The 18358-nt window shown below is 38.7% G+C and overlaps 1 protein-coding gene across 9 annotated transcripts in view; it reads left to right on the plus strand.

The window, feature by feature from the left end:
* The first annotated feature begins 231 nt into the window (after positions 1-231).
* The window catches only part of NOL4 (nucleolar protein 4), a 371463-nt gene continuing 353336 nt past the window's right edge, over positions 232-18358 (plus strand). For 4 of the 9 annotated variants that reach the window (XM_012447286.2, XM_012447287.2, XM_012447285.2 and 1 more), the window contains exon 1: positions 2686-3137. Coding sequence is in view for 6 of the 9 variants with exons in the window: in XM_012447285.2 (XP_012302708.1) it covers positions 3096-3137 (42 nt within the window). In the remaining 3 variants the exon portion in view is untranslated. Of the gene's footprint in view, positions 2171-2685; positions 3138-18358 lie in introns of those variants that run through there. The other 5 variants (XM_064379303.1, XM_012447284.2, XM_012447283.2 and 2 more) reach the window with 4 other exon arrangements.

Here is an 18358-nt window from a genome sequence, read left to right on the forward strand (position 1 = left end):
TGCCGCCGGGCCCGCTGCTACCTCCTCCTGCCTCTAACCTGCAGCCTGCAGCATGCGCACTGCCCCCGGGATCCCTAAATGGGACAATTCTGCCCGTGACGTCAGCGCCCAGCCGTCTCCACAGAAACTTTTGTCCCATTGGCCAATCAGAGAGCTTGGAAGGGGCCGGGAAAGGTGGGGGGAGGAGAGGGGAGTGGGAGGGGTGGGGGTGAGGAGAGAGGCGAGAGGTTTAGTGTGTGGAGCTGCCTGCGCTCCGCCCGGGCTGTCAGTCCCGGCTCCAGCCGCCGCGAGACCTTCCCGGAGACGCGCGCACACACAGCGCACCCCCTGCACGCCGCACACCCTCGCTCCCTTGCTCACACACACGCACACACTCAGCTTGGCCGAGCAGGAGCCACTGACCATTTTGCAAGTGCCCGGACCAGCTGCAGCGTGGTGGGCGCAAACATCCCGCGTTCCCTCTCGGAGCTTTAGTCTAGGAGACGACGACGAGGGAAGAAGGTGGGCTCGGACGCAGCCCAGGGGCCGGGCGCTGGTCGGGCCGTTTTCCTGTCAGAGCCGCTCCCCGGGACGGGCGCGGGCCTCGGCTGAGAGTAGAATAAAGAGGAGCGGCCGCAGCCGCCGTGTGAGGACGATGGGAACTCCCCTATTTACAGCTCTGGAAACAAATGGATGGAAGTCCTGAATGGAGCAACTGCTTACTTCATCTGCTTGGAAAAATCGTCCAGAGGAACTCATATTTGGCTACTCAGAGCAGTGGAGGGGGTGTCCATGACGTGGCAGGGGGAAAATAGACAACTGAAACCTCCCGTGTGAACTGCAAACTGTGACCAAGCAAGGGGAAAACGATCTGTCTCTATTTTAATTTCTTGCAAAGGGTTTCAAGCATCTGTATCCTAAACTTACTTCTATGTCTTGTACCCAGTTCAGCAGAAACCAGAGGAGAGTCCTGTCTGGGGGTCCCATCATTATCCCGGAGACCCGCCGCCAGCGGCCTGCCTTCGTTTACCCACATCCCCCTGGAACGGATATCTGTTTGGGGCACTACAATTTATCCTGTAGAACTATGGCCAAATCTCCATCACTGCTTTGCTAATTTCTGGGACTTAACTCGTAGAATCTACATGCAGGGCTGGAATTTATTTCAAATGTATCTGAAGAAATGACATTTTAAACCGTTTTTTAAATACCTTGATTTAAAAAAATTCCTGTGAAATAGGATTTGATAGGTTTAAAAACATGACAGGTAAGAACTTTCTCTCTTTCTAGTCCCTTGACACCCGTCTTGAGGAAAGTCAAAGAGAAGAAGGACCCAGGAGGAAGGAGAGATCGAGGACCTGTGTGCCCTTCGGGGCTCGCAGGCGCTGGGCGGGCGGCTGCTTTCGGGAGAGGCGCAGCCCTCTCTCCTGGACCACGGGGCCAGTGGCTGGGGAAGCTTCTGGGGCGCGCGCGGGGAGGCGGCGCTGCGCTTCACCTGCTCAGCCCCGGACGCAGCCCGGGGGCGAGGCGTCGAGGGACCACCCCAATTCAATATTGGGATTTTTAATAAACCAAGGAATGGGATTTTAATTATTCAAAACCCAGCTCCTCTGGGTCAGAATGCTGTTGGGATGGTCGTGGTCACACAATATTAAAGAGACCGATCGCTAAGAGGACAGGAAAAGCGTCCGAGACCGCCGTTGCAATTACGAATGCACCAGACTTGGTAGCACAGGGCATTGATTGCTGGTGCCCAACTGGACCCTCCTCCCCTCTCCCCATCCCTTCCCCCACCCGAGGCAGGCTCCCGCGGCGGCCGGGACCTCGCGTCCCTGCAACGTGGCCGGGGCTGCATTTTTCATGAGCCCAGGGTGAACAGGTGCGAAGTGCGCTGGGAGCATCCGGCCAGTGGCCGGGCGCGGGGAACATGGAGAGCGAGCGCGACATGTACCGCCAGTTCCAGGACTGGTGCCTCAGGACTTACGGGGACTCAGGCAAGACCAAGACGGTGACCCGTAAAAAATACGAGCGGATCGTCCAGCTCCTCAATGGCTCCGAGTCGAGCTCCACGGACAACGCCAAATTTAAATTCTGGGTCAAATCGAAGGGCTTCCAGCTGGGCCAGCCGGACGAGGTCCGCGGGGGAGGCGGCGGCGCCAAGCAAGTGCTCTACGTGCCTGTCAAGACCACGGTGAGTGACTCGCCTTCCTCTGTTATTTGTCTCCGGAGCAGCCCGGCGGGGAGGGAGGAAGGAGAGAGGCGGGAGAGAGGGGGAGCCGTGAGCCGCCGTTGGCTCGTGTGCCCCCTACCTTCCTCATCCCCCTCCCCAAGTCGTCCCCGCTCGCATTAGCCAGGCGCGTTTTCCCCACTGTGGAGTCTTTGTGGTCCTTTATTTTAAAGCGGCAGCGCACCTCCAGAGCTGACCGCCCTCCCCGCCTCGGGCTCCCGGACCGGCTGCTGGAGCTTCCTTCCCCGGGTCGGGCGGCGTCTGGCGTCCTTGGGCTGGGCCATTGTCCCATGTCCTTCGCTGGGCGCCTGGCGCGTGTCCCAACGCCGCCACCGCGCAGAAAGGCCAGGCTGCAAGCCCGGCCGCACGCTCGGAGAGCAGACGAGTCTGATCGATAGTCTACAGTGTCTCCTTATTGGCAGAAAGCCAGAATGTGGCGCGAGTGGTGGATGTGGGGTTTTCCCCTGGACACTATCAGGTTTTAGCGTTCGATCGCCGCCCGGGAGGCACTGGGCAGCCAGAATGTCTCGATCACTCCCGGAGATCGTTGCCGTGACTGTTAAGATTGTAGATAAGGTCCTGGAGAGTCCTCCTCCCCGCCCCCCATTCCCTTCCTCACTTCCCCCAGCCACAGATAAAGCCGCTGCTAGAAGATGAACAACAAAGAGGGATGGGTTTAGGCGCTTTCGAATGGTGTGTGTATTTGTCCCTCTTTCTGGGGTGGCTCTAGTTTCATGGCGTTAAAGCTTTGTAGCCCAGGGGCCGCGAGGCACTGGCATTGGGAGCCCAGTGCATCTCAGCCTCACGCTGCAGAAGCCAGTGGGGCTGGGGAGCGGCGGCAGCGTCGATTTCCTTCCCAAGAAGATGGGAACTGTGGGCTACAAGTAGGATGGCAGATCTGATGCACGAGACCTTTCTGCATCATGCCACGGTGGGTACTCGTCTGGAGTAGGGATGGGGGAGGCTATCTGGCATCCTTTGTATTTTTGCCTTGCTTTGGGGTTTCTTGAGCATTTCCTCCTTTACCCCTCCCGTACTGGCAACTGTTTCCCCGTGCAGTATTCCTGGAGGATGCTAGAAAGGAGACGTCTTGAAAGCTATTCTATCTCTAATGGAGGTATATTCAATTGAAAATATGTGCATGAAAAGTTATTTTTAAAGCGTTATTTGGAAGGCTCTTTTAGGTTTCGAGATCAGTTTACGGTTTCCTGAGATTAATTAGAAATAGTTGTTTGAAGGATGTGTATTTATTTTAGAATTTATATAGAAATTGGGAAACGAAAATAAAGGTGAAATGGAAACACACATGAAAGTTCTGTGGTTGTTGTTTTTTTTTTTTTTAACAATGTACTATTGTTGGAAGAATTCTAAGAGATGGATCTATAAATGTGTCTTCTGCTTTAACATGTGGCACTACTAAAGACAATGGTGAGATTATTGTCTGGCTTTACTAAGTAATGAGGACTAGATTGGCATGAATTAGATAGAACTGAGGTCTATTTACATCTGGATGAGATGTGTACCAGAAATCTGGTACACAGAATGAAGTGCTTTGATTAATTTGTATTGGGAATAATATCAAGAAATACTGTAGAAAAATAATTTTTTTGCTAGCGTCCAAAACATAAACATGTATTTTCTTTTGGACAATAGTGAGCTAACTGAATGGATAAAATCATTTAAGATATCTTATGGTATGATTTCATAATATATGTTTTAGAGAAACACTGCTAGTTGGGAAGTTTATTTTTCATTCCTTTTTATGTTAAACTTAGGTCCCTCTATTTAACTGTCAGATAGCTTCACTTGGGCATTGGTACAATGAGTTTATACTCATATGGATTTGACTACATCCACTATATGCCTTAACATGTGTACTTAAAAAGATAAATTATTTTAAATAACATAAATTCAGAACAATTTTAGAGATACTAAGATCATCATAAATGTCATTTATTTAAACTAGCATTCATGCATTCATATACCACTATTTTTAGTCAAAAATTTATGCAGAATTGCTAAAGAATTACTGCTAAGACATCTAGTATAGAGTGACAACTCCAGGGAAGATATTAAAGTAACACGTGTTTCTCTTTTCAGTAAAGATTCCATATATTTATGGGAGAGAATGTAATTCATCAGGTGATACTTAGATAATGGTTTCCATGTAGTATTTAAGAGCTCTGCTTTTCATTCATGCCTGTTTTGAAATATTAAGGAAGTTTTTAATTTATGAACTCTTCTATTGCTATTAATAAAATTTTTATACTGCTCCTGACATAGAATTATAGGCTCCTCCTTCTTTGAGAGACAGCCAATCATCATTTCAATGAGTTAAAAAATAAATAATGGATCCCCTTTTATCATGTGTTTCACCACATCTCAAATTATTCCTTCCTTAGCAATATGTCGATTTTTCTAATGGTAGGAGTACAGTCACCAAGAAGACAAAAATATATTTTCTCTTAATTCCAAGGCATATATTGGTCAAAATAAAATACTGTATTTGAATGGTATTTTTGTGTTTACTAAGAATCATTCTTAGCTGCTTGAGGTTTGAGGGTTCGCAGTTGGCTTTGCTGTCATTAAGAGATACTTTGTTCCTGATGTTGCAGTAATCCACTGCTGCTGCTAATTAGACATCATTACTACTGCGAAAAGGGAAAGAGAAAAGGGGAGAGGACAGGCTGAGGCTAATTAACTACTTCAGTTTAATGAAAGAAAGAGAGACTGATGGCACCAGGGAGGTTATACTAGAACAGAGTAGACACACCACATAGACTTAATTGAAACAAGACTATCTTTAAGTCTCATAAAGAAGCTTGGTTCTACTCTTATTTTCCCAAAAGAAGAGATGTAGCTTTGCAACTCTCTTCACCCTGAAGAGTTAACTGATGATAAAATCAAGCAAGTTACAACTGACTTAAAAATATTGACTACTGGAAAGGATAAATATGTCCTTTAATATTTGTCCCGCTCATGTCTAAACCTGAGGGGACATATCTGTCACTGATGTTTAGACTGCTTTTGATGTAGGAGATACTGTTTGGTCACCAAGCAACAACATCCGGTAACTCAGCCATTTTAGGTCTGGTGCGGGTCCTGTGCTTTTGTGCGCCCGCCTTTACTGCACACGCACGCGCATATGCAGTTCGTTCAGCAACCCATCTGCTTTTTAGATAGTACCAGTTATTTTTATACATTCTTTCATTAAAAGTGTCACAAATTTAGGAGAATGAAATGATGAATGACTAAAACAGTTCCAAAAAAGATATAGCAAATGGTTGACATTGATCATATCCAACTTTTAAGCAGTGATAGTTTTAAATTCACTTAACTATGGTTACTCTATTTTACGCATTTGATAGTTCTAGTTTAGTTTGTTTTTAGAAGCTTTTGATCCTGATCAATGTTTTCTGGCAACAATTAGTGGAAACGTCACACTTGCAATTTAAACTACCAGAACACGTTATACCATTTGATCTTGTGAATGGTAAACTTAGAAAATGAGCAGAAAATTTATTAAACACTCTTTTTAAAAAGTCCGCTGCTTTGTATAAAACATTAGGAATTTGACAAGCTCATGTTTTTTCTTTCAATATTAAGCAAAGAAAGTAATGAATATGAATATTGAAACTGTATAATCAAATGATGTGAGGAATACTTGACCTATATTTGTTGGAACAGACACAAAGGTCTAAATTATGCCTTTCTTATATATATTTTTTCTCATATTTATTCTAATACACATCATAAAATGAATTTCCAGAAAGAAAAATGCATTCTCTTTAGTTGTGTCATTTACAAATGATGATTTATTCAGTTCTGCAATCTGTAGCCTCAGATTTCATATTGTTCTTGCTGTGCATACTACTAATTGATTACTGTACAGTGATTATAATGAATATTCATGGGCTGATTCATAACAGTAACTGTTTTTGTAATTTTTCTGACTGTGGTTTTGGTCATAAATCTTTTGTGCTACCTCAGAGTGAAAGAAATAATACCCTATGAGGAGTCATGTATACCTTTCCAACTGGCCTAACTTTATGCCTAAGGCACATATCACATATATTAGGCCTTGGTCTGGAATCTGCTACAGAGCCAGTTATTTATTATGATACTTCATATCTGTGACACAAAGACAAATCATCATAGTAGTCATTGAAATAAAAAAACATTTTTGCTTTTACAGTGAAGTGTCTATCAATGCTATTGGTAGACAATGCATTTTTCTCTTCATGAAAGTACTTTGGGAGATCCCGTAGCTTAGGATTTGGGAGTCAAATAAATCCCAAGAGTAAATATCAGCAATGTGGCTTATTAGCTAACTTAGTGGTTTCTTGTGAAGAGTTAATCATCTATGACAAGTCCCCAGCACAGGTCAGCTCTCAGGGAACAGTAGGTACCATTAGTAAAGGCCACTCTGGCTTGAGTATAAAGAGGCAGGATATTTTCTCTGAATTTAAAGAAGAAATATGAATGACCCTGTTAGTGTATGAAGACTATCCCACACTTATTTCTTGAGATTCCAGTTTTTGATTTTTTCATTGGTTCTTCCTCGTCCTATTTGTAGCCACAATAGGGAGATGGGGCAAGATTTGGCACTTGTATATATTTATTCTATAATCTTCCTTTGTCTGCTGGGATTCTACTCCCCACGGGTTTACTTTCTAGACTCACTGCATAAGATGGAGGAAGGATGAAGAAGAAAATACAGGCATATGACAGGAGAACTTTCAAGGGCTGTAATCTTGTGTCAAGACTGAAAAAATCTTTTCCTCATAGCTGTTGTATTTGCTAAGACTTTTGCTCTTTGGTTTTTTGTTTGTTTGTTTGTTTTTTGGTCTAACTGGGAAAAATGAATGTGAATCTACTATGTTTTAGGTAATATTCATTTTTACAATCTTTAGATAACAAGATAAAACAAACTTCATGGATAGCATAGATGGCAAGGAACATGGCATAGTGGATAGAGTGTAGATTTTAGGGCACAATTTAAATCCTGGCTCTGACATTTACTACAGTTGTGGGTCAGCTAAAGTTTAACTAAAAATGTAGTTTCTCCTTTATAAAATGTTAGTATTAATACTGGTCTTACTAGTTTTGGATAATTAATAGTGTATATAATATACACTATATATACATATGTATACACATATACACATATATACACATACATACACATACACATAAGCATGTGGTATATGTAGCATATGGCTGTCACATAGTGAATGCTAAAAAAATTGCTTAAAATATGATTAATAGAACCTGAAAAATCATGATATAATTATAATTAGGTATATAATGAAATTAAAATCACACTTCAACATGGAGTTAAAATACAAGGTACGTGGTCAGGTGTGGTGGCTCATGCCTGTAATCCTAGCACTTTGGGATGCCAAGGCCAGCAGACTGCTTGAGCTTAGGAGTTCAAGACCAGCCTGGGCAACACGGTGAAATGCAGTCTTTACTAAAATAGAAAATAAATTAGCCGGATGTTGCGTGCCTGTGCTTGTAGTCCTAGCTACTCAGGTGGCTGAGGCAGGAGAATTGCTTGAATCCGGGAGGCGGAGGTTGCAGTGAGCCAAGATAGTACCACTGCAGTCCAGCCTGGGCAACAGAGTGAGACTCCGCCTCTTAAAAAAAAAAAAAAAAAAAGAAATACAAGGTACACTTGTATGTAATTATGTAATTATGTACATATGTATTATTAAGATTTATTCTACCTAATCCATTTTTGGAAAAAAAATGACTGCTATCACAAAGTGATACTGTCTCAGTTTTAAAAATAAAATGAAAAGAAGGGAAATAAAGAAAAAGTCATACCAAATGTCCCATCAAAATCTAACCACCATGAGCTAATTATGAACATTATTCTAGATTCCTCTCTAAACATATATGCCAAAAAGAGAGGTGATAAAATGACTGATAGTTGTTTATGGACAGGCAGAAATAATTTTCTAAAACTAGAATGATGATGACATGCTAATTTAAGAATAATAAAATATAAGATTGTCAGTGTGACAGAAGAAAAAATGCATACAATTTAATGAATTGCTAATAGATAAAGGTTTCCTCTCAAAGATATTTGTTCCTGAAGTTAATGGAAAAGATAAAGAAAAACTTTAGGATGTTGAATTACACTTATTTTACCAACTACAAATTTTCATTTTACACAATATTATTTACTTTCTCTAATAAGGAACAAGCATATTTTCACTTTTTCCTACCTCCTTGTTTCTTAGATCCTGGTTTCTATCTCATTTCACTTATTATATTATAATTTATTATATTCATTGTATTTAATTATGTTTGTATTGTCAAGGTTGTTGGTATTAATGTTAAGTTATATAATTTAGTTTTATCATTTTTTTCCTGTTTAAATTCTTGTTACCTATTTTGTTATCTGGTTTTCTTTACCTCTGAATTCCTTAATTTGATTGGCTCTAATTCTGGGTCATCATTTTTTTGTTAAAGAAGGGCCATGCACTCTATTCTTTGAATTTTATATACAATTGAGAATATTTGTCTTTTACCTTTATCCTTGAAGGACAACTAACCAGATGCAGATTCTTTATTTTAGTTTTTCTCCCAGAACATTATAGATATTTTCTGTGCTCTGTAAAATTCTAAGGGAAATTGATTTCTGCAAAGTTCATGAATTGTTTACTTCTTTATCCTTGAAATTAAATTATTTTGCTAAGATATATTTGAATTTCTTGTCTAACTCTATATTTTTCCTGGGTGACTGTGCTCCTGTCTATGGCTTCATTTAGATTTGTGTTCTGGTGACATAATGTGTATCTTCTGAAGTTCAAATCTGTACAGTTGATTCTTGAACAACAGGTCAGGATTGCCTGCGTTCACTTATATGTGGATTTTTTTCAATAAGTATTCGGAAAATTTTTAGAAATTTATAATTTGAAAAAAACTCTCAGATAAACTGTATAATCTAGAAATATCAAAAAGTTTAGAAAAGTTAGACGTGTCGTGAATGATTAAAATCTATGCAGGTACTAGTCTATTCATGTCTTAGTAAATGGACTTTGCTATGGCTTGCAGTCAACAGTAGAATATTAGTAGTTAAGTTTTGTGGGAGTCAAAATTACATGCAGGTTTTCAGCTGCAGAGGGTGTCAGTACACCTAACCCCAGGTTGTTCAAGTGTCAGGTGTATTTTGGATTTTCTGTTGGGTGTTTCCACCAAGATATTCCAAAGTATCTCAAATTATGTCTAAAAACACATTTTTTTCCTTTCGATTTTCCCGTCTGAGGTCCTTCAAGCTGACATGTCTTTTTCTTATTCCCTCTCTCCATGAATAGCAGCACAACTTTACTTACCTATACAAGGCAAAATGTGTATGGCAGCCTTGATTTCTCTCTCTTATAGTTAATGTTCAACTGTTGATTGAGTCTACCAAATTAATATCTCTTGAAGCCATTAGATTCTTGCCATACCATACAATATGCTATTGCTTAATAATTTGTTAAATTTCTAAAACTATTTTGAAGAAAGATTTCATCTCTAGTGCCTGACATAATGGGTGATGCATTTTGATGCTCAGTATTAATGGAATAAATAAAAATCACTTCCCAGTCTGACTCCACATATTGGGACATTATACAACTGCTTCTTATTTAACCACAAGAGCTCTTTAGTTTTATCTGCATCTCTATCTGTCTATCTGTCCAACTGTCCATCCCATCCATCTACCTATGTGTTTTAATTGTGATGAAGCACACAATATAAAAGTTACCATATGAATCATTTTAAATTGTAGACTTAAGTAGTGCTAAGCATATTCACATTGTCCTGCAGCAGATCTCCAGAGCTTTTTCATCTTGCATAACTCTATATCATACAATTCCCCTTTTTCCTTTCTCTTCATCCTCTGGTAAACTGCCATTTTAGTTTCTGTTTATAGGAATCTAACTACTTTAGGTGCCTCATATAAATGGAATAATACAGAATTTGTCTTTTCATAACTTGACTCACTTTACTAGCATAATGTCTTTAAGAGTCATCTATGTTATAATTATATATGACAGGATTTCCCTCCTTTTAAAAGCTGAATAATATTCCATTGTAGGTATATGCCATTTTGTTTGTTCATTCATTTGTTGATGGCCATTTGGGTTGCTTCTACTTCTTTTATTGTGAGTAGTGCTGCTATGAACATGGGTGGGCAAATATCTCCTGAAAACCCTACTTTCAATTTTCTGGGTACAAACACAGAAGCAGGTTTGCTGGATCATATGGTAGTTCTAATTTTTTGAGTATCTGTTCTACTATTTTTATAACAGTTGGACCATTTTACATTCTCACCAACATTGTACAAGGGCAGGCATACTTTAAGGCTAAAAAATTGGCTGACTTTGTTCCTGCTCTTGAGCTCTTTAATGGGCAAACTACTTTCTTTAGGCAGTTGCAAGTGTTGAATGTAATGCAAGTGTTGAATGAATAAGAACATTATATCTATCGATGCCTTACATGTGTCAAATTCTTATAAGTTAATGATTGGGCTAATCATTTGAAACAAAAAGTCCCTTTAATCTCCACAATAGTCCTATGGCATTAACACGTTTTATTATACACATGTGAAAATTATGGTTTACATTAAGGTGAATTTGTAAAAACCACATGGCTTGGGACAAGAAAGGCTTTCAATTGGATTCTAAAGCCCTTGCTTTAAATCACTGGTCTCCAAATACTTAAAATAATGTACTTCGATTGCTACAAAAATTCCCCCAATATGTACACTTTTATAAACTACATCTATATACCACTGTACCAGTACTTAACCCATTATAAACTATATTTAAAACATAAAATATATTGGGCTGAGATTAAAATATACATAAATCCAAGTTTTAATATTTCCTTCTTTACTTCAACAGGTTATCTTATGCATTGCCTGAGTGTACATATACCAATTTGAATACCGTATTCTAATCTATAATACCATATTGCCTCTCAGAGAAATTGAAGTTAAGACTTTACACTCAGCTAAAACACTTTCTGTCATCTTGTAATGAAGTATTTTTGTATATAGGGGGAAACTGCGGAGGAATAGTTTTTGACCTCTTAGTTGTTAGTACATTCACAACTACAAAGACTTCCCTTTGGAGAAATCCTTCTAAAAATTCAAGAGAATAATTCTATATAGAATACATATTTAAACGAGCCTTTTAAAAGTAAAATGAATATTTCAAATGTTTCTCAAAACATGAAATTTATGCTTGAAGGCAATATTCTGAATTTGAGCCCATTTTTTCTTGCTTATACTTCTTTGATTTTATACCTGTCTTAGTCCATTTTGTGGTGTTATAACAGAATGGGTAATTTATAAAGAATGAGGATTTATTTTGTCTTAGTCCATTTTGTGGTGTTATAACAGAATGGGTAATTTATAAAGAATGAGGATTTATTTCTTACAGTACTGGAGGCTGGGAAGTCCAAGGTAAAGGGGCCTACGTTTGGCAAAAGCCTTCTTGCTGCCTCATCCCCTGTCAGAAAATAGAAGGGAGCACTTTTGTGAGAGAGAAGAGAAGGGGTCCAAACACATTCTTTTATTAGGAACTCACTCCAGAGATCATGACTTTAATTCATTTATAAGAACAGAGCCCTAATGACCTAATCACCTCTCGAAGGTTCTACTTGTCTACACTGTTGCATTGGAGATTAAGTTTTCAACATAGGAACTTTGGGGAACACATTCAAACCCTGGCAATACCCATATGCCCCATGAAGGGTTTATCAGTGTTTTGTACATTGTGGTAATCGGAATCCCAGGATGACTCTCAAATGACCCCCACCCTTGTATAATCCTTTCCCCTTTGAGTGTGGGCAGTATCTGTGAACGTGATGAGCCCCGTAACTTTCATAATTATTATGCTATATGGTAAGGCTGACTTTAAGAAAGGGGAATCTTTCATGTGGATTTGATTTAATCACATTAACCTTTTAAAAGCAGGGAGTATTCTCTTGGCTAGTCCAAAAAGAGGAAGTCATGGTGATTTGAAACCTAAAATGTACTTATTGCAGAGCTTGTCTCTTGCTGACATGGGATGGAGGCATGTGATTAATTGCTGAGAGCAGCCTCTTGATGCTTGAGAGCACACTCGGCCAACAAGGAGCACAGTAATGGGGACTGTAGTCCTACAACCACAAGGGAATGAATTCTGCCAACAGCCTAAGGGAACTTGGAGGTGGAGATTTCCCTAGTGGAGCTTCCAGATGACAATGCAGTTGGCTGACACCTTGGTTTCAGCTGAGAACCTGAGTGGAGGACCCAGTTAAAACATGCCAGTCTTCTGACCCATAGAAACTGAGATAATGTTTGAGAAGTTATAAGCCATTCAATTTGTGGTAATTTGTTACACAGTAAAATGGAACTGATATATAGTTCTTTAATGTAAAATTTACCGAAAATGTGTGTAATTAACAGGCCAATTTTTAACAAGCATATTTGACCAAGATTATTTGTGGTTTAGGATACAGCTGAAAATAGCTTAAATGTTGTTTTCCTCTAATAACTTACGTATTGCCATTTCTATAGTTTTTATGAGATGGTCTATAATTTAGTGAAAGATGCAATGTCTCACAGATCATTTGACATATTTAGTGACTAATGATTCTCATTAGGAGTATATATGTATATAAAAGTTACTTTGATTTTTCTCTTAATGTTTTCATTTTTAAACATTATTTATTTCATTATATTCCATTCATCTCCTAAGTAGAATACAAGGTAGCTTACTGTTTTAACAGTAGAATAGAGACAGAAGTACACATATCAAAGGAAATTGTTATTCTCATAATTATCATTAATTTACATTGAAGTATTTTTGAAAACTTACATACAAAAAATATAACAAAATACAATATTTGCTCTCATTTATTAGAAATAACCATACCATAATTTTATTTTTAAAAATTATTTAAATTTACACAGTTTGAAGAAGATCTGCCTAACATTTGGGGAATAGAATATAAAAAATAGCAGTAATTGGCAAGTCTTTTTCTTTTGTCAAAATACTGGCGGAAAGTGTAAATTAGTCTCCCCTCTGTGTTGAGTTTATTTTGATTTTCTTCCTTTTTATCTGAAGTTTATTCAATAGCCTCTTATGGTCTACAGTTTCTAATTTTAATCAAATATTGATTTATGATAGTTATTCTCACAGTTACAAGTTTCTGAAGTATTCGAGTTTTGGAGCTTTAGAAAATTGGAAGGCGGACAAAGATTCAAAGAATAAATTTAGGAAGTTGAAAGACTAATTTTGAGAATAAAGAATAACCTTATTGGTTCTCACTGGATGTAACTACAGTTGCCAGATGGCTGAAGGGTTTTAGGGGTTTAATCTAGGGCCATGGGGTAAAGCTAAGTGGCACATATGGGGATCTAAGGCCTGGCCTGGTCATAGTAGTGCCATGCTCTACCCAATTGACCTAATTAGATGAGATTTTTCAAATCTAATATCAAAGATTTGTTTGAATATCAGATGTGAGTCATTGTTCTCTAAGCACTCTCCGTTTACGTGCTCATTGCTATTTACCTGAGGCCAAGAAAGAACTTTTGCTATGTTGTTGCTCATTTTTTCTCTGTAAAAGCTACCATCACAATTAGTTTGATTGTTTGTTTGTTCTCACTAATTTAGAATATGTAATTCATAATTAGCAGTAATTTGAATGGGGGTAAGACGACATTTACCTTGAACTACCTATTCAAGGAGGATTTTTCTTTTTTCTTTTTTTTTATTTTTTATTTTGGAGACTGAGTCTCACTGTGTCACCCAGGCTGAAGTGCAGTGGTGTGATCTCGGCTTACTGCAACCTCTGCCATAAAGAAGAATTTTTCTACAGATTCATAATATGATAGCAGAAGGGGCATGCTTTCCTACTATGACAAGAAAAAACTTTTTCTTAAACTTTCTCTGTCCTTATATTAACAATTCACGTGTCTATTCCATTATAAATGGTGCTTTAATGTAAAAAATAGGTCTTATTAATAAGTACCATTCAGCTAATTTGCGTTACTTTGTTGTAAATGCACCAAGTATCATAATAATGTGCCCCTTAGTATTTTCAAATAAAAAGGTCAATCTCTAAAATTAAAACTTAATCAACACAGTTAATCAATACAGTTATATGCAAAGTCAGTTTAAAGTGACAGAATGGCTATAATGCTGTAGGACCAGACTGTAACTTGCTTGAAAACATAATAAAAGCTCTCTTAATAGAGGTTCACTAGTGAACTAACACTAACTTTCTCTTCATTCTGTATAGCATAATGACTGATACCCAGGGCATGGACAGGTTCACTCATAATGATCTGCTCTGTAGTGATTTGCACTTTGTGCACATAAACTAGAGTTGCAGGCATAGCATTGGTTACATTTTTCCCACACCCTCTTTTGCTAGTTCCGCTTATTATTATAATTATGTGATTTAAATATATTATAAACTGATAAAATGAGTGCAAGAATTTAAATTCAGTGCACTACAAAGACTCAAAAGGTGAGTTACTAAAAAGACTTATGGAAAAATAAAAAACAATAAGAGAACTTAGAATTTGGCACTACTTAGATTGCTTTACAAGTAATTACTAACTCCCCATTCTACATTAAAGTAATTGAAACTGGAAATTATAGGCACTATTTTTTGGAGAGGTTATACACTTGCAATGCTAATCATACTTAATGACTCATACTTAAAGATCTTTGACCTATCACAAAAGTTTAGCAAATAATTATATATTAGTATATATTAAATGGAAATTTAATATTAATAAGTGTATGATCTTTTATGCCTTCCAACTTTAACTTCTTGTGACTAAAAAGCTTCACAATTGATAACAAGAGCTTTTTAAATTATCATAGAAAGTGTTAATACGTTTTTGGTAGCCACAGAACTAGAAATTAAATATATAAATATTGGATGTGCCCACAGAATAATATATTGTCTGATAACTGAATAATTTAGTGTTTCCTTAAGGGTTATCCTTATTATTGAAGAAAATGTTTACATTCATAAGAGCCTGAGGACTCTTAATTACTTGTCATTATTTTATCCTCTTTAAATCCATATTTAACCCCTTTTAATTATTTGGGTTCCTAACTGGCTTGACCAGAGAGAATTCACAGGTTGAACTGTTGCCAATGATGGGACTATTTAACAGTTATATTTCTCAGTATAAATTAAGTAATCTTAGGTTTTATACTACTTCAATTTCTTGTGAGTTTTGATTGAGGTCAGAGTCTATATTTTAATCAGTCTATTTACACTAATGAGACCTCCAAAAATAATCACTGGGTGGCTGTTGAGAAGAGGAGGGCAAAATGGATGTTAGGGACTCCACTATAACTGACTCACTTAGAATTTTCCCTTTTCTTTATCCATTTTATCTTGGATTTCATTTCTCTTGCCATTCATCATGCCTAGTGAATGGATTATTTTAAAAATATGATACCTAGCATTTTTTAGAGTTATGGTTTAAAATAAAACTTTCAATTCTGTTATTTTTTTATTAAAATTATTATCATTTCTCAGTGTCACCATATAAAATTTTTTATCAATTTACAAATAATCAATTCTCTGAATAATAATTTTATTTACCATTTCCATCCGATGTATCATTTTACTTATTTCTTGTTGTGTTTTTTCTTTTTTTTTTTTTTAGACAGTCTTGCTCTGCCACCCAGGCTGGAGTGCAGTGGTGCAATCTTCAGCTCACTGCAACCTCCGCCTCCCGGTTTCAAGCAATTCTCCTGCCTCAGCCTCCTGAGTAGCTGGGATTGCAGGCACCAGCCACCATGCCCAGCTAATTTTCTTATATTTAGTAGAGATGGGGTTTCACCATATTGGCAAAGCTGGTCTTGAACTCCTGACCTTAGGTGATCTGACTGCCTCAGCCTCCCAAAGTGCTAGGATTACAGACATGAGCCATTGCGCCTAGTCTATTTCTTGTTTTAAATCCCCCTTCCCAATGAATTATGATAATTGCAGTTTGCTTTTCTTTTCTTTTTTTTGAGATGGAGTCTTGCTCTGTTGCCCAGGCTGGAGTGCAGTGTGCCATGTCAGCTCACCACGGCCTCCGCCTTTCGGGTTCAAGCAATTCTCCTGCCTCAGCCTCCTGAGTAGTTAAGACTATAGGCGTGCACCACCATGCCCAGATGCTTTTTTTCGTAATTGTAGTAGAGATGGGGTTTCACCATGTGGACCAGCCTGGTTTCAAACTCCTGACCTCAGGTGATCTGCCTACCTCAGCCTCCCAAAGTGCTGGGACTACAAGTGTGAGCCACCATGTCCAGCCTATTTTTTATTTTAAATCCCTCTTCCCAATGAATTATGATAATTACAGTTTTCTTTTCTTCTTGTTTTTTTTTTTTTTTTTTTTTTGAGATGGAGTCTTGCTCTGTTGCCCAGGCTGGAGTGCAGTGGTGTGATCTCAGCTCATTGCAACCTCTGCCTCCCAGGTTCAAGAGATTCTCCTGCCTCAGCCTCCCAAGTAGTTGGAACTACAGGTGTACACCACCACACCGGTATGATTTTTTTTTTTTTTTGAGATTTTGGTAGAGATAGGGTTTCACCATTCTGGCCAGGCTGATCTCAAACTCCTGACCTTAGGTGATCCACCCACTCTGGCCTCTCAAAGTGTTGGGATTACAGGCGTGAGCCACCGCATCCAGCCAATAATTATGGTTTTCATTTAAAAATGTATGTGTGTCTGTTTGTGTATTATAACTGTTATTTTGAAACTTGGAGTACTTTACATGAATCTTTTAGATTCTGAGAGTTTTTTTTGAATCTTTTTCTTGTCGTCTAGCTGAGAATATCTCATCTATTACGATGCTTAACAGTCACCTGAGGATCTTGCTAAAATGGACATTCTGGATCAGGGTGGGGCTCATGAGTCTTTGTTTCTAGAAAACTACCATAAGGTTCCAGTGCTGGCTAAGCTCACTATGAACAATCCCTTCCACTGATTACCCTAAAAACTCTGGAAGGAATATTCTACATAACTCCCTGAGGACTCTGTAAAACAAACGATAGCAGGAAAAATGAGGATGGATGTCAACTGCAAGTAGGCAGCATAAGGGGTGAGTTTCCTTTGCCCTGTTCCCCTTCATCTCCTGGATTTAATCTAAGGACAGCCTCGGTCATGAAACTGCACAAGGGGAGCAGACAATACAAATTCTGAGGAAAACCTCTTTTTGTCTAGAGGACCAGGTATAGGGTCCCTTGACTACTGCAGAATGTGGAGGGATCACTATGTCTATTTTTTTCCTCCTATTTTCACTAATAGCCTAGCATGACGGCAGCCCAGATCACGGAGCTGCACTGCTGGTATGATGGTAGCAGTGCCAGCAGAGAGGGGCCTAAAAAGCTGAGTGGAAAACCTTTGTGTGGCTGGAGGAACAGAAAACAAAAGTTCCCTGGCTCCCTGTGGCAAAAGAGTATGTGTGAGATTCCGATTACTACTTTCTCATTTTCAGGGCTACAATTTTCCTAGAGATGGCCTCAATCCCATGGAGTTGTGCAACAGTGCACATAACTAAAACTCTAAGAGGTAACAGTTTTCAGGCCAGAGACATTAGAATAAAAGTAATCTGTTGGGAATCAGAGAGTGTGAGGGAAATTCCAAAGAGAAGATCCCCTAAATCTTGTATTAATTGTGTTCATTGTCAAGCTAAGGATGTGCAGAATGTATGCAAACACCATGACAAAGACTTTGAGAACTAAAATATGATATAAACCACTGCACAAGTCTAAGACTAACTTCTGAGTTGCGTGGTTGCAGGGTTGAACCAAAGAAACATATCAAAATTTAGCAACTGAACTGACATTGGAATCACTAACTGATGACAAGACAGAACTTTTGGCATTAGTCTAATGGGATTTATTGCATGCTATCCAAATATAATATTTTTTTTCAGAGGATTTTAACAAGATGAAGAGTTTCACAACATAGTACTTAAAATGTTCAGTTTACATCTGAAATTATTTGGCATATAAAGAAACAACGAAAAGGGAACAAATCTTAAGAGAGAAAATCAATAGATGTCAAACCTGAGTTGGGCCAGAGGTTGGGATTATGAAGGATTTAAAGGTGGCTAATATAATCATGTTCTATGTTGAAAATGCAAACAC

Source organism: Aotus nancymaae, unplaced genomic scaffold (genome assembly GCF_030222135.1).
Source record: "Aotus nancymaae isolate 86718 unplaced genomic scaffold, 86718_ANA_hifiasm-v0.15.2.pri h1tg000020l, whole genome shotgun sequence".
Classification (NCBI taxonomy): domain Eukaryota; kingdom Metazoa; phylum Chordata; class Mammalia; order Primates; family Aotidae; genus Aotus; species Aotus nancymaae.